The 13,711-nt window shown below is 35.4% G+C and overlaps 1 protein-coding gene across 1 annotated transcript in view; it reads left to right on the top strand.

Moving 5' to 3' along the window:
* CHIC1 (cysteine rich hydrophobic domain 1) overlaps positions 1 to 13,456 on the top strand; it is a 130,004-nt gene extending 116,548 nt beyond the window's left edge. Inside the window, exons 4-6 of the mRNA XM_059679286.1 lie at positions 4,549 to 4,605; positions 4,870 to 4,929; positions 7,211 to 13,456. Coding sequence (XP_059535269.1) covers positions 4,549 to 4,605; positions 4,870 to 4,929; positions 7,211 to 7,261 — 168 coding nt within the window. The 3' untranslated portion in view covers positions 7,262 to 13,456. The remainder of the gene's footprint in view (positions 1 to 4,548; positions 4,606 to 4,869; positions 4,930 to 7,210) is intronic.
* Positions 13,457 to 13,711: the final 255 nt, after the last annotated feature.

The following is a 13,711-nucleotide window of genomic DNA, read 5'->3' as shown; positions in this document are numbered from 1 at the left end:
TCTATCAAGATTTGATTTATATATTTAAGAGGATGCAAAAATGTTTACAAGGGTTAAATCATCTTGTTGGATTGAACTCTTTATCATTATCTAATGTCCTCCTTTTTCTCTTATTATAGCATTTTTAAAGTGTATTCCGTGGGATATAAGTACTGCTACCTCAGCTTTTTTTAATTTCCATTTTTAAGATATGTTTTTTCCCATCTCTTTACTTTCAGTCTATGTGTATGCTTTGTTCTCAGGTGGGTCTTTTGTATACATCATATATATGGTTCTTGTTTTCTTATCCATTCTGTCACTTTATAATTTTCATTGGAGCATTTAATCTATGTACATTTAAAGTCATTATTGATAGGTACATATTTATTACCATTTTATTCTTTAAACCTATGTTCCTCTCTTCTTCTTAAAGAAGATCCACTAACATTTCATGTAATATTGGTTTGATGATCATGAACTCCATTAGCTTTTTCTTGTCTTAGAAACCATTTATTTCTCCTTCAATTCTAAATGATAGGCTTACTTGGTTAGAATTGTCTTGGTTATAGGTCCTTGGTTTTCATCATTTTGAATATATCATGCCAATCCCTTCTGGCCTGAAATGTTTCTTTTGAGAAATCAACTAACAGTCTTATGGGAGCTCTCTTGGAGATAAATAACTGTCTTTTTCTTGGTGCTTTTTTTTTTTAATATGTTTTTATTGATTTCAAAGAGAGGAAGGGAGAGGAAGAGAGGGATAGAAACATCAATGATGAGAGAGAATCATTGACCGGCTTCTTCCTGCTCAACCCGTGCTGGGGATCAAGCCTGCAACCTGGGTCTGTGCCCTGACAGGGAATCAAACCATGACCTCCTGGTTCTTGGGTCAATGCTCAATCATTGAGCAACACTGTCCCAGGCTCTCTTGATGCTTCTAAGATTCTCTCTTTGTCTTTAACTATTGCCATTTTATTTATGACTAGAGGCCCAGTGCACAAAATTCATGCATGGATAGGGTCCCTAGGCCTGGCTGGCAATCAAGTCCGATTGGGGCCTTCCATCCCCTGGCTGACAGCTGCTGGCCAGGGCCTTCCTTCGTTCTGTGCTGCCCCCTGGTGGTCAGTGCACACCATAGCAAGTGGTCAAACTCCCAAGTGGACAATTTACATATTAGCCTTTTATTATATAGTATGTTCTTTGGTTTCATCTTGTTTGGGACTCAGCATATTCTGAACTTGTGTATGTTTTTCCTTTAGCAGGTTATGGAAGTTTTCAGTCATTATTTCTTCAAATAGGTTCTCAATCGCTTGCTCTCTTTTCCTTCTGGTACTTTTATGATATAGATCAGCCGTGGGCAAACTACAGCCCGCAGGCCGGATCCGGCCCGTTTGAAATGAATAAAACTAAAAAAAAAAAAAAAGACCGTACCCTTTTATGTAATGATGTTTACTTTGAATTTATATTAGTTCACACAAACACTCCATCCATGCTTTTGTTCCGGCCCTCCGGTCCAGTTTAAGAACCCATTGTGGCCCTCGAGTCAAAAAGTTTGCCCACCCAATATAGATGTTGCCACCCTTGATGTTGTTTCAGATGTCCCTTAAAATATCCTCATTTTTAAAATTTGTTTTTTCTTTTTGTTGCTCTGATGGGCATTTTCTGCTACCTGGTCTTCCAAGTAGCTACTTTAGTTCTCTGGTTCACCTAATCTATTTATTCCTTCTAGTATGTTCTTCATTTCAGTTATTTTAGTCTTCATTTCTGACTGGTTCCTTTTTATGTTTTCTATATCCTTTTTTATCCTTGCTATCTCCTTGGTGAAGTTCTCACTCAATTCCTTGAGCATCCTTTTAACCATTCTTTTGAACTCTGTATCTGGTAGATTTCTTGCCTCAATTTCATTTAGCTCTTTTTTTTGGAGATTTCTTTAGCTCTTTCATTTGAGTCATGTTTCTTTGTTTTCCCATTTTGGCTGCTTCTCTTTGCTTGTTTCTATGTATTAAGTAGATCTGCTATATTTCTCAGTCTTGGTTGAGTGGCCTAATGTAGTAAGTGTCTTGTGGGGCCATCTCCCTGACCACCTGAGCCAGGACTGTTTCTTGTATAATTTATATGAGCCTTGATTGCTGTTGGCATGTCCATGGCTGCTATTGACGCTAAAGCTGGCTGGCTGTGCAGATTTGCCATGATCACAGAGTATGAGCAGCTGAGCAAGGTCTGATCGCACATTGCATAATTTGCCCCAGCATGTTCCTGGTGCTGGCTGAGAGCTCCCTTTAGGAGTGGCACTTACAGAGTTTATCAGATGGTGCTCTGTTAGTTCTGTTGTGCTCTGTGAGCTCTGTTGTCTTCTGTGAAGGGACTCCAGTGCAGGTCAATATCAGATGCTTCCTGTGACCAGCTGGGGCTACCTATTATGAAATATAAAGCCAACTGCATTTGTTAGCTGCCTGTTCTTAGCCAGGGTGCATGTGAAGTGAGAAGGGCCAAACTGTGAACCTAGGCCTGCTGCTTCCTGTACCAAGCCTGCAGCAAATGGCCCAAGGCACCCCAAGACCCACTACTGCCTGCCAGCTTCCCATACATCTCAGCCACTGAAATAGCATCAGGTGGTACTTAGTGAGTCACCAGGGTGGGGCAAGTGGTGTTTGCCAGGTTAAAACAGTTTCAGGCTTGGTGCCAGTGTTGGGTTTGAGGCCACTCAGCAAAAGTCTCAGAGTACACAAAGGCCAGCTGTCACCCACCTGGGGCCTGTGGAACTTTGTGGTTGGGCAGTTTCAAGGAGCCTTCAGAATGGAGCTAGGAAAGTTCACCAGGCTAATGCAGATTAAGATGTGGCTGTGTGGAGGGAGGGCTCAACACAAGAAAGTTAATGCCTGTTCACAGTGGAGGAAGATGGCTCTAGACATGAAGCCATACAATGTTTCTTCCTGTATATCTCACCCCCTCAAGAATCAGTGGAATTCCTCAAGCATTTTTTAAGAAATACTATAATGTGGGCCCAGAGTGGTTGCTACTGACAGTGCCTCGGGTCTTGTGGGAATTGGGTAGGGTGGGGCCTTAGAGAGTCACCAGGGTAGAGCTAGTATAACTCACCAGGCAAATACCCAGTGGGGAGAGTCCTCAACCCAGGAAAAGATGCCTGTGGGTTGCACAGGAGGAGGATTCAATTCAGGGACATTGGCAGCTGTCCCTCTGGCCCTCATGTTAAAATCATACAACTTAGTATCTCTGTATGACTCTGGGGCCCTGCCGAGCTGCCATCTCTCTACAGGAGCCCAGGGTGGATCCCTTCAAGCAAGTGTTTGTGTGCTGTCTTTTTAAGATGACACCTGGATTTTCACCAGCCTTCTGTCTCACCTGAATGGAAGGAATCCCCAGTGATTTTCACAGCCATTTGTTATGTGGGCTCTTCTTGCCGGCATTGGTGTTCTGGGTTTAGGAACCCTGTTTTGGGCTGAGACCCCCTCACTTTTCAGGGGGTCTGGGTTTTTCTTTGTGGAAAGATTTATAATTACTAATTCAATCTCTTTCTTTAACTATCTGAATTTGTTTAGAGAGATTCTTTCAAGTGCAAGGTCCCCACGGCTAACTCTAGCTGGTAGTGTTGCTGATCTGGCCCACTGTAAATGTACTGAATACAATTGCTATTGGTTGTTAACTTACGTAGGTGAACAGGTAGAATAGTTTCTTGTGCTAGTGCTTTGGAAATCATTTCAAATATAGTCATATGTAAATTATATGTAAATAGTTTTAAAATGTAACAATGCCTATTAGCTTGTTTATCAGAAACATTATAAAACTCTTTAAATAAGAATTCAAATGCCTAGAAATATTTTATTTTAATGTTTTCAAAGGTTTTGAAAGCTTTTTTTACTCCCTACAAAATATATGCACTCCAAATGGAGAAACTCAACCTCTGTTCTTCTGTTTACTGCAGTGCTGTTTCTCTATATTTTTCCCTCTAAATACAAGTTTTCTCACTGGCTGTTTTTAAGATTTTTTTTTTCCAGTGGAAATTCTGATATATGTTGGCTTGCTTTACTGAACCTGTAGACCTGGACTGACTACTGAATGCCAAGCATTGTGCTAGGAGTTCTGATAGGAAAATTTTCTGAGAGAAATCATATTAGCTTGGCATATTGCATGTATATTGAAAAAGCAACCTTGTGGAAAAATATATGAAAATGTAGATTACATTCATAAATAGACTTCTAGAAGTATTAGTAATGTTTCACAATAATTCAGTGAATGGACTCACAACACAGGGTAAGTTGTATACATTTCCTTTTGAAATGCGTATATTAAAATCCCACATATGCAAGTGTGTATGTGTATGTATATATGAAGGAGGGAGGGAATGCAATTTTATTATAATAACCACCTGAAATATTGCTCCTCTTTTGGAAGTTTCTGTCAATTACATTGTGGGGTTTTTTTCTAATTTCCAATAGAAAAACAAGAGGAGAAAATAATGGGATCTTACAAATAAGCAGAAAAATATAGATACACATAGTTTATAAAGTTCCCTAAGTCATCTTGTAACAAAGTCTTGATTCTTACTCTTAGACCAGAAGATCAATTCAGAAGTTATTAGAATGGGAAAATAACAGATTATATCACAAGGTAAGAAATTTAAGCAAATAAGTACCCTATTTATATATTTGTATTATTAAATTGAAAAAAAATGAGAATTTTTCAGGCCACAAAAGAATGGATTAGAGAATTAATACTCAATTTTCAATGTATATTCTTTAACAGGTATTTTTAAATGCTATTTTTTTTTATCTTGTACTTACTCTTGGATTGTTTTCAGTGATTTATTCAAATGTATTGGTAATAATTAGTATAAATTGATAACAAAATTCTTAACAAACTGTACTTTCTTAGCTTGCTTTACACTGGAAGTTGACTAAAAGGAAATGTGAAACTAGCAATATGATGGAGTATGTAAGTATGCAGTTGTTTTTTAATTAAACTATTGTTGATCCCATCCTAATTGTTACATTTTACTACATTTACCATATGTCAAATCAACTTTCTACCTTTTTTTTCCTCAGGCTGAACTTTAATCAGTTAGAACATAGAGGTTTTCTCCACCTTCTTTAGCTTTGTAGCCAACATAAGATATCTTGAAAGCTAGCAGTTATTTAGAGCTTAGAAAAATCTCAGCTAGTGTGCTCAGATGAAAATATTGCACACTGACCTGGCTGATGTGGCTCAGTTGGTTGGGCATCGTCCCATGCACCAAAAGGTTGCTGGTTCAATTCCCAGCCAGGGTACATGACCAGGTTGTGGGCTCGATCCCTGGTAGGGGGTGAGCAAGAGGCAGCTGATCAATGTTATGCTCTCACATCAGTGTTCCTCTCTTCTCCCTTCTTCTTTCTCCAAAAGTCAATAAACTATTTTTTAAAAAAGAAGCCTGGCCAGTGTGGCTCATTGGATAAGCATAGACCCATGAAACCAGGAAGTCATGGTTTGATTCCTGGTCAGGGTACATGCCCAGATTGTGGGCTTCATCCCCAGTAGGGGGCATGCAGAAGGCAGCTGGTCAATGATTTTCTCTCATATTGATGTTTCTATCCCTCTCTCACTCTCCCTTCCTCTCTGTGAAATAAATAAAAGCATAGTTTTTTAAATTGTTAAAGTTTTTTTTTTTAAAAAAAGCAATGATTGTTTTTTAAAAGAAGAAAATATTGCACAACTTTAATCTTTTAACATAGGTGCAAACCATTGCATATGGTGTTGGGTGCAGCTGTAATCTTGTTGAAGCCTGCTTAATATAGGAACTGATTTCTGGATTCATTTGCCTGCCTTTTTTTTTCTTAGCTGACATTTTTTTAGTAAAGAAACTGTAGTTTCTACATTTTTTACTGAAACCTAGGCAATCTTAATCATAAAACATAAATTCACATATAGCCAATGTGATAAATTCAACATCATTAACATTAAAAAGAATATGAAATTTATCCAAGTTTCAAGTTACTGACATGCAGTATATCCTATATAATAAAGCGGTAATATGCAAATTGACCATCATGCCCTCGCTCAAGATGGCTGCCCCTATGTGGACACAAGATGGCCGGCAGGGGAGGGCAGTTGCAGGTGATCAGGCCTGCAGGGGAGGGCAGTTAGGGGAGACCAGGCCAGCAGGGGAGGGCAGTTGGAGGGGACCAGGCCTGCAGGGGATGGCAGTTAGGGGTGACCAGGCCTGCAGGGGAGGAAGGGTAGTTGGGGGGGACCAGGCTGGCAAGGGAAGGCAGTTGGGGGTGACCAGGCAAGCAGGGGAGGGCAGTTAGGGGCAATCGGGCCAGCAGGGGAGCAGTTAGGCATAATCAGGCTGACAGGGGAGTGGTTATGGGGTGATCAGGCTGGCAGGCAGAAGCGGTTAGGGGCAATCAGGCAGGCAGGCAGGCAAGCAGTTGGAAGCCAGCAGACCTGGATTGTGAGAGGGATGTCTGAGGGGTCCCAGATTGGAGAGGGTGCGGGCTGGGCTGAGGGTTCCCCCTGCCCAGTGCATGAATTTCATGCACTAGGCCTCTAGTATTTCATAATAAACATTCCATTTCCATTGCCGAAATAAGGATTGTTATGGTATCTTTCTCCACTTTGAATAGTTTTTTGAGGGAAATGTACAAATAACCACAAATCTAAAATCTACTATTATACATTTACATATTAAATTTATGTAACTTTACAAATATCTTTGTAAATATCTTTTCATTATTATATTTTCAAACCTTTAATTAAAATGTTTTAATCCATTTAGATACTTTATTATTTTTTACAAACAACTTGTAAAAGATAGTAATACTCAAGCAAATAGCAGCTTTAATAGAAAAATATATAGATGTAATATAGATAAAGGTATTTTTCTAATCCGTATAGCACAATTTTAATTTCTTCCACTTTGCTAAAAAAAAAAAAGGGAGGGGGAAGATGTGGAAGGACATAATAATGTAATAGGGTTTACTTTTCTTCACCTAAACAAATAGTTATTTTAAATCAGGTAATAAAAACTGTTAGCTACAGTAAGTAATTATATTTGCCAATTTGATTTAATTTTCAATCTAACAAAAATATGTGGTAAATTCTTTTTAAAACTGTTTTATATATTTCACTTATAAAATATAGTCTTGTGAAAAATGAGTATAAAGTTTCTGGGATATATGTAAGATATAGTCAATGAAAATTATTATGTCAAATATTCTTGTTTGTTTTTATTTTACAGGTAATACTAATAGAATTCTTACCAAAATATCCCATATTCCGACCTGACTGAGGAATTTTATTCAGTCACTTCTGTGTTACCTGTCATTTCCTACCCTTAGTGCCTTGTAGATGATTTTGGAATGAAGATGGTCTCCTTCTGTGTTCAATTTATTCTTTATAATGGTAGAATATTTTCCTCACTCTTTTGTGTTGGTTTAAGAAGAAAATTTGCACATCTTTTTTTGTTGTTGTTGTTAAATGAGGCTTGTGTTTTGCACTCTCCATTTTTAAATAAATACACACATACATGTGTATATGTAGTTGCCATTAAAGATAAAACATTAGTGCTGGCGTTTTTAAAAAAACCAAAAACTGTTCTAAGCATGCTGCCTTATAATTTTCCTACTTGCTGTTTCTAAATAGGCACCATTTTTCTAGGCTACTTTAATGCTCTGTAATCCCATATTAAACATACATAAATAAGCTATTGGTAGCTTTTAGCAATGGTTTTACTCTTTCCTGCTTGTAAAGGACATGCAATTAATAGCACTGGTTTTGTCCTGCACTTAGCTAAATTATCATTTATGTTAGTGGATAAAATATTTAAACTCCTAACGACTTGTAAATATTGTCTCTTTGCATAATGTACAATGTGGTATGCCATGGTTTACAGAATTTAATATTGCTCTTACTGTATTGCCAACAATTCTGCATAGATTTTAATATGATTGAAGTTTGTAAGCATCCTTTGGAATGTACATACTGTTAACATACTATTGTATGGCAAAGCCACAATAAGTATGTTAAAAATTTCAGCTGTAGAACAGGGTTGCCCTTTGTAATGAGTTGATTAAAATTAAAATAATTTGAGATATTCTGCCTTGCACCTAAAACCAAGAACCTGATTTTTTCCATTTAATTTAGTAGTTCCAGTTTTGTCCTCCATTTCCATCCCCAAAAGAATTCATTTGACATCTGACACATTTCACAGCCTCAGTATTCTCATTTATTTACCTTAATGTTTCATTTCCCTTGTTTGAAAATACACACAATTATGACTTATAAAGGAATATTTCAAGATTTCAAATGGCTTAGATGGTGGGTAGATCCCCATGAATGCCACTGCTAACCCCCTTTTGGAATTCTGATATTCTACTTTGGGAAAGAGAGAGCTAATTGAAAAGCTGTACCTAAAGTATATGTAGTGGCTGAATCGTAACTGATAAAATATTCTTAATCTTAATTTTGAGTATCTTTTTTCAACATTTGGATATTAGAAATAAGGAAAGACAAGTATTTAGACCAAAATATTTTACTGTATAAATTCACCCCATATAGCCTTTCAGTGGTATGTGCATATTTCGCCTCACAATTAAGATAAGTGAGAACACCACACTTTAATTCTTCTAGAATTTGATATATATATATATATATATATATATATATATATATATATATATATTACTTGTAATTCTTAGTGCTAAAAATAAAAATATCTGGGACTGAATAATATTTTATTTATTACCTTTTATTGCTTTTAGTAAAGTTTTTTAGGCAAGCATTTATCCCAGTGAAGAGAACAATCATTTCTTCATACAAGGTCAAACATTTTAAAGCCACTTGTAAAATTTATGCCTACTTTGACATCCACAGTCTTATACCAGTAATAGAAGAGGGGGGAAAAAGAAACCTTATTTGATATGTGACTATAATTTTTGTCCAAACACTTTTTCACCTCCCTCAGTAGAGCCCCATTACCATACCACCCAGCCACCCAGAATCTAACTTTTCATATGTTGTGTGTGTCTGCAAATATCATGTTTCTATGCTGCACAACTGAAGGTGTATTTTTATAGACAAGGTGGAAACCTCTGAAAATGCATACCAAATGTCTTTTTTTATAGGTAAGGTCAGGGAAACATTTTATCTGTGGTTTATGTTCCAGTTAATATCATCAGGTTTATGCTTCAAACTGTGACAGTTTAATACCAAAATTGATTTGAAAAATAATACAAAATTCCTAATTATCACTGATAGAATAATTACTTGTAAATGTCAATCCATAAAATCTCATTTTTTATATAAATTTAGCATTTAGCCATGTGATGGTCATTGTAACTTTTTCTACCATGTATAAATCACACTTGGTTTTACTCAAAGAACAGCAGAAAGTAGTGAATCGTTTCCATGATATAAATATTGAGACAGAAATAGAGTGCATCTGAAGGTCACAGAGTATAATTCAAGTTACAACAGTATTTGTTATAAAAACCATTTGTATAAACTTAATTTTAAAACCTACTCTAATTGCTTTTAAATGTGTTACTTTATTGATCATTATGCTGGTTGACTCATTTTATTTTCTTGAAACTATTCAGAAAATAACCAGTATTCTTTTTTACTTTCTTATATGACTGCTTTTTCAAGCTATTTGCATTTGGCTGGGGCTAATTTTCATTTGGGGTTTTAGAATGCTTTGGGGGAGGGATTGTTTTCAATGAAATTGGCAACAGTGAATGCTGAAATGACAGAGCACACTAGTGGTCATTAATTCCTCCCCCTGGTCTTTTTTGCTTTTATCCTCAAGATAGAATGTACTCAGATATTTTCATCAAGTTAGTAAAATATTTTTGTGAAAGTTGTTTTTTAATTGAAGAAAGTAATTTTTAATTTTTTTGCTACATAATAATCCTTTATTAAACTTGCTGTGGTCATTTCCAGAGAAAATAACATGTATTTGCCAAAGTATATAAATCTCACAAATCTTTAAGGTTACAAGTTAAAACTGGTTCCTCTCTAACTTACCTTTATGCAGCTCCACCCCCATTACACCTTTAAGCACTCGAATTGTAGATAAAATGAAATAAACTTTAACCCTTTTTCAACTATTCTTTGTTCCCTTTTGACCCTCATGTTAATTCAGGAAAGAGACCATTGTAGTCAACTGTTAGAAGTGGATGGGAAAGTGCCTTGTCTTTTTTGAACAAAATTAGCGTCTTATGTGAAAGGAGGAAGAATAGATGAATTGGTAGAAATCAGATTTAAAACTATCTTTTCAATTAAGTATATTTCACTAACACATTATATTTCTTCTACTTGTTTAAATCTGTTTAAAGCCTGTTTTTTTCTTTTCCCCTAATCATGTGATCCATTAGTGACAAAATATTACAGAACAAGACTGTCACTCACAAAACTAGTTTAATTCTAATGCTAGTGCAAGTGTAATTTAACATGATTCTGGAACAACAATGGTCTTGGATTGAAGCCCCACCAAAACCCACTTAAGTATTGAATAGACATACTATTCATATTATTATGACCTATAAATACTGTCTGATCAATTGAACTGTATTAATACTTAGTACTCTACCATTTTTAATGAAATTTATTCTTGTTTTGTAATAATTGGAGTGAAGTTCCACGACATTTGTAGGTCTTTGAAAAAATGGGTTTTTTTTCAAATGTATGAGAGCTTTAAAAATTAACATTTTAATTTTGCTTACAAATCACTTACAAAATCAAACCTCAATAACTAACTACTACCTGAGGTTGTGGGTTCAATCCCTGATCAAGGCACAAACAAGAATCAACCAATGAATGCATAGATGGGTGGAACAAGGGATCAATATTTCTCTCTTTCTTACCCCCTCCCTCTAAAAATCAATCAATAAATAAAATATTTTTAAAAGAAACCTCACTGCTTGAATAATATTTCATTAGAATTTATTTTTATCTAGAAAAATATAGAAATTATATCTGTTTAATGGGAGCAGTTTCACATAGTGGAAATATTTTTTTGCTAATTTGATTATAAGATCCTCAAATTTATTGAAATTAGATCCTCCTATGCCTATAAAATTCTACTTTAAAAATCCATTTTGCAACAATTGTCAAACTGTTTGGGTTCCTTTAAATGGTGAACTATAGGAAAATTTTCCACAGAAAAGAAATTGGTTTATTAACATTACCTTTTTATGTAATATGTGGTCTAAAAATAAGGTTGATGATGGCAACCTGAGAATATGTTTTCTTTTCTGTGGACTTCAGATTCATACTATATGAGGAAATTATCTAATCTTATGGGATCCTTAAAAGTCACTTAAATTACGTGTCAATCTCTTTATCTGTAAAATCATGAGGTTGAGCCTAGAGCTAGACAGAAAATTAGAAATCACCTAATCATATTCTTTGATTTTAGGAATCCTTAAGAAATTTTTACCCTACAGAATCTCAGAATGATTTTTCTTAAATCTACTACACTTTGTGAGTATTCCCAGAGTGCCTTGCACGCAGTAAGTTTGATTCACCAACTGGCTCCTAGCTGGTATGTATTCATATCACACAGACTTAAAGAACCTTATGCTTGCTAGACCTCAGCCCTATATGGTAATAAGAATTAATGTAATTTCTCTAGGAACTGAGGACAGGTCTGTAGTGTTTGCCTATGTGGAGTCTAACTACATAGTTGGTATCCAGACAAAAATTATAGCTGTAACAACAATGGAGATATGAGAGGACCTACTTTAACATTAATGTAAAAAGTTTCATATTCTATCCGTTATCTGTTTCAGTGACTTATTAAGCTCCACATCTTCAAAAAGATCAGTTGGAACAAATTGATAATATTAAATGGAAAGGAAAGTGGTATGAAATTCAAACCCAAGTCACTTCTGGTTGGTTCAGTTCTTAGCTCTGCTGCTTAATTCCTCTGTACCTTGTGTCCTCATTGTGTAAGTGGGGACAATATTCTTGTCCTACCTCACAGGGGAATTGAAGATTTTTTCATATATTAATGTGATTTTTGAAGTTGACTAGAAGATATACTGGACATCATAGTTTTGTATTTTTAAATAAATTGCTTTAAATCTGTTATGTTTTCTTTCTCAGTTAAACCCTGCAGAATGAGTGTTACAGTTAATCTGATTTTCAGTGGCAAATTTTGTTACCAATCCCCTATGTGTTAACATGGGTAGTTGTGTTATGTTACGTTACGTTACGTTACGTTATGCTAATACTTGATTTAGGGAGGAAAAGTGGGTAGATATAAACCAGTGGTTCCCAACTTGGGGCAGATGAAGATAGCAGTAAAGGCATCTTTGAACCCTTTTCACTATTTCAAAAAGTATACTAGAGATCATATATTTGCTCATAATATTTTTTCTTCACAAGTCAACTAAGAAATTGAATTTCCATGCATTTTGCTTATATTTTTTCAATTCTATGTAACAGTAGTTATGACACACTGATCAAAAGCTGTGGATGGCCGCAGAATAATAAAAAAAATCAGAAAGCCTATTACATACAATTTAGTAAACAAAATACTTGAAAACATGGGAAGGAATAATAAAGGGATTCTTATGGTGAAATGTTGGGATCCACTTTTATAAAGTAACTAAGATTATTTGACCCTCTCCACAGACTGCTTACCCCATCCCTAAATAATGAAATGCTAGATTATGTGTGTTTGTGTTTTTGGCAAGATTGGACTATATAACTTCAGGTTAGAACTTGCCTTCAGTTTTGTTTGTTTGTTTCAGAATTATATAACTGAGCTAATTTATTTAGATGTGTATGTGAAGTATACATACACACACATAGAATTGCAAATGTGGAAAGTGTTATAATGTCATGTTCTAGCATCAGAGTAAAAATCATCTTCTGAGATTCAAAGTAGTTCTGCTCATAAACTCAATGTGATGAGTCAAGGCAATACTTTCGCAAAGTTCCTTTTATTCCTGCATATTTTCTTTGCATTTATCTTGGATTAATTTTCTATTTTTCTAGTAAACAAATAGTATAAAATTGTTTTAATGGACTTTGAAACAAGGTTTAAATGTTTGAAATTATATAATCTGTGAGCTAGTTTGCCATCCTTGGACTAACCACATATAAATGAGTCTCACCTGCAAAAACAAGAAATCTTGGTAGCCAAAACAGGCATTGATCAAAACATCTGTTTGAAAAATCTAGGATTTCTATTTTTTGGCAGAGGATTCCTATTGGGACAACTTTTTTAGAAAAGAATAGAAGTGGCTATGTCCATTCAAGCCAAGAACTTCCATGCATCTTATATTGTTACATAGCCTGTGGAATGAATTCATTTTTCTCCTTTGAGTTCTGGAGTAACCCCCCGCAAGAACTTAACCTATTTATGGCTGTGCCAAAATTAAGAATACCTGCCTCTCAGAAACTTTTGCTGCTGCTTCTGTCATCGTTCACTTGTCAGATATAAAATTTTATTATCTCAGGATGCAAAATTACAATAAAGTGCAAATCTATGTTAATGAATTGAATTGTGTGTTCTTTGCTGAATCTTCCTTTCTTACTTCTCTTCCCTGTTTTCACCATTATAATTCTTCCTTTTAAAAAATTTATTTTGCATATTGCCCTTTTACACATTTGCTAGTGTTATGTCTGACTCTGTAAGTAATTCATGCTATATATTGTTTTGGGGAGCCTTTGTTGTGCCTAATTCTTGGCATTTGGCTAAGTAGGAATCTATATATATAAAACCCTAAGT

This window comes from Myotis daubentonii, chromosome X (assembly GCF_963259705.1).
Source record: "Myotis daubentonii chromosome X, mMyoDau2.1, whole genome shotgun sequence".
Lineage (NCBI taxonomy): Eukaryota > Metazoa > Chordata > Mammalia > Chiroptera > Vespertilionidae > Myotis > Myotis daubentonii.
The sequence above is the reverse complement of the archived record's forward strand: the minus strand, read 5'-3'. Positions and strand labels throughout refer to the sequence as shown.